General features: G+C 63.3%; 1 protein-coding gene across 1 annotated transcript in view; it reads left to right on the forward strand.

Moving 5' to 3' along the window:
• Positions 1-1,121: 1,121 nt before the first annotated feature.
• The window catches only part of LOC140388187 (mitochondrial 10-formyltetrahydrofolate dehydrogenase-like), a 505,408-nt gene continuing 503,519 nt past the window's right edge, over positions 1,122-3,010 (forward strand). Inside the window, exon 1 of the mRNA XM_072471959.1 lies at positions 1,122-1,273. Coding sequence (XP_072328060.1) covers positions 1,124-1,273 — 150 coding nt within the window. The 5' untranslated portion in view covers positions 1,122-1,123. The remainder of the gene's footprint in view (positions 1,274-3,010) is intronic.

Consider the following 3,010-nt stretch of genomic DNA (forward strand, 5'->3'; position numbering starts at 1 on the left):
GGTCATCCCCACGCCCTGCCTTCAAACAACCGCACAACCTCAAACAGACCATTGTTTGCAGCAAACTACCCAGCCTTCAGAACAGCGACTACGACACCATACAACCCTGCAATGGAAATCTCTGCAAGGTGTGCCAGATCATCGACATGGGTACCACCATTACACGTGATAACACCACCTACCAGGTATGTGGTACTCGTGCGACTCGGTCAACGTTGTCTACCTCATACGCTGCAGGAAAGGATGTCCCGAAGCGTGGTACATTGGCGAGACCATGCAGACGCTGCAACAACGGATAAACGACATTGCACGACAATCGGCAGGCAGGAATATTCCCTTCCAGTCGGGGAACACTTCAGCAGTCAAGAGAATTCAGCCTCTGATCTTCGGGTAAGCGTTCTCCAAGGTGGCCTTCAGGACACGCGACAACGCAGAACAGAACTGTATAGCCAAGATCCGCACACATGAGTAGGGCCTCAACCGGGACCTTGGATTCATGTCGCATTACATTCACCCCCCCCCCCCCCTCCCACCATCTGGCCTGGGCTTGCGAAATCCTACCAACTGTCCTGGCTTGAGACAATTCACATCTCTTTAACCTGTGATTATCCCTCTCTCCAGCTGCTCTGTCTGGACCTGTAAAGGCTAGTTGCCCGCAAAGACTCGCATTCAAAGTATCGTCTTGTATCATTGACTTTGTCTATATATGTGTTTCTGGAACCCACCTCTTCATTTACCTGAGAAAGGAGCTGCGCTCCGAAAACTAGTGATTTGAAGAAACCTGTTGGACTTTAACCTGGTGTTGTAAGACTTCTTACTGTGCCCACCCCAGTTAGTTGGATGAAAACGTGCGGAGATGTCTAGACTCTGGGCATGTGGGAAGGAACTGACAGGGAGAACCTTTCTCAACACCAGGCAAAACATGGATTTTGAGAAATCAGTGGCACACCAGAGCCCAAGGACACCGAGTTCAGGAGCAGAAAATAGATCTGACACCAGCCGCCATTACTCCGGGGGGACTGGGAGGGAGGCCGGGAGCGTGGCGTTATCACGGCGTCAGTCTCGGGGGTGCGCACGCATTGCGTCAGTGACGGGTTGTCCTGGGAGAGGGGGCGCGCGCATTATGCGCACAGTCCCATGCGTGAGCACGGCTTCAGTCTCGGGAGCGCGACAGCTACTGTCAGATTGGTTGTGCCTCCGGCTCTGTGCTCCGATACCGATAACCATGCTGTGGACCGCCTGCCGGGCCGTCAGGAGATTCTCCACCGCGGCGGTGAGGAGCTGTCAGGGGGAGCAGGAGGGATGAGGGCATCCGGGGGCTCGGAAACCGCACCGATCCCCGTGGCAAGGCTGAGAGAGACAGCCCCCCCACCCCCGGGACCCCCATCCCCGGGACCCCCATCCCCCCCCCCCATCCCCCCCCCCCCCCCACCCCCGGGACCCCCATCCCCCCCCCCCCCCCACCCCCGGGACCCCCATCCCCCCCCACCCCCGGGACCCCCATCCCCACACCCCCGGGACCCCCATCCCCGCGACCCGCAGCCCGTGGCGCCCGGGACCACATTGCTCACCGACCTATTCCCCGCCGTTGTCGGGTGGACACGTTGCAGGAGCTGCCGGAGATGGTGTGAAAGCCGCGGATCAGCAGCAGTTTCAAACCCCCTCAACCTCCCCTCCAACACTCAAACTTCCCTCAAACCCCCTCAACCTCCCCTCCAACACTCAAACTTCCCTCAAACCCCCTCAACCTCCTCTCCAACACTCAAACTTCCCTCAAACCCCCTCAACCTGCCCTCCAACCCCTCAACCTCCCCTCCAACACCCAAACTTCCCTTCAACCCCCTCAACCCCCCCTCCAACCCCCTCAACCTCTCCTTCAACCCCCCCTCCAACCCCCTCAACCCCCCTCCAACCCCCTCAACCCCCCCTCCAACCCCCTCAACCCCCCCTCCAACCCCCTCAACCCCCCCTCCAACCCCCTCAACCCCCCCTCCAACCCCCTCAACCCCCCTCCAACCCCCTCAACCCCCCCTCCAACCCCCTCAACCCCCCCTCCAACCCCCTCAACCCCCCCTCCAACCCCCTCAACCCCCCCTCCAACCCCCTCAACCCCCCCTCCAACCCCCACAACCACCCCTCCAACCCCCACAACCACCCCTCCAACCCCCACAACCACCCCTCCAACCCCCTCAACCCCCCCTCCAACCCCCTCAACCCCCCCTCCAACCCCCTCAACCCCCCCTCCAACCCCCTCAACCCCCCCTCCAACCCCCTCAACCCCCCCTCCAACCCCCTCAACCCCCCCTCCAACCCCCTCAACCCCCCCTCCAACCCCCTCAACCCCCCCCTCCAACCCCCTCAACCCCCCCTCCAACCCCCTCAACCCCCCCTCCAACCCCCTCAACCCCCCCTCCAACCCCCTCAACCCCCCCTCCAACCCCCCCTCAACCCCCCCTCCAACCCCCTCAACCCCCCCTCCAACCCCCTCAACCCCCCCTCCAACCCCCTCAACCCCCCCTCCAACCCCCTCAACCCCCCCTCCAACCCACTCAACCCCCCCTCCAACCCCCCTCAACCCCCCTCCAACCCCCCCTCAACCCCCCTCCAACCCCCTCAACCCCCCCTCCAACCCCCTCAACCCCCCCTCCAACCCCCTCAACCCCCCCTCCAACCCCCTCAACCCCCCCTCCAACCCCCTCAACCCCCCTCCAACCCCCTCAACCCCCCCTCCAACCCCCTCAACCCCCCCTCCAACCCCCTCAACCCCCCCTCCAACCCCCCCTCCAACCCCCTCAACCCCCCCTCCAACCCCCTCAACCCCCCCTCCAACCCCCTCAACCCCCCCTCCAACCCCCTCAACCCCCCCTCCAACCCCCTCAACCCCCCCTCCAACCCCCTCAACCCCCCTCCAACCCCCTCCAACCCCCTCAACCCCCACCCCCTCAACCCCCACCCCTCAACCCCCCCCCCCCCTCCAACCCCCCCTCCAACCCCCCTCCAACCCCCCCTC

This window comes from Scyliorhinus torazame, chromosome 13 (genome assembly GCF_047496885.1).
Source record: "Scyliorhinus torazame isolate Kashiwa2021f chromosome 13, sScyTor2.1, whole genome shotgun sequence".
In the NCBI taxonomy this organism is placed as follows: domain Eukaryota; kingdom Metazoa; phylum Chordata; class Chondrichthyes; order Carcharhiniformes; family Scyliorhinidae; genus Scyliorhinus; species Scyliorhinus torazame.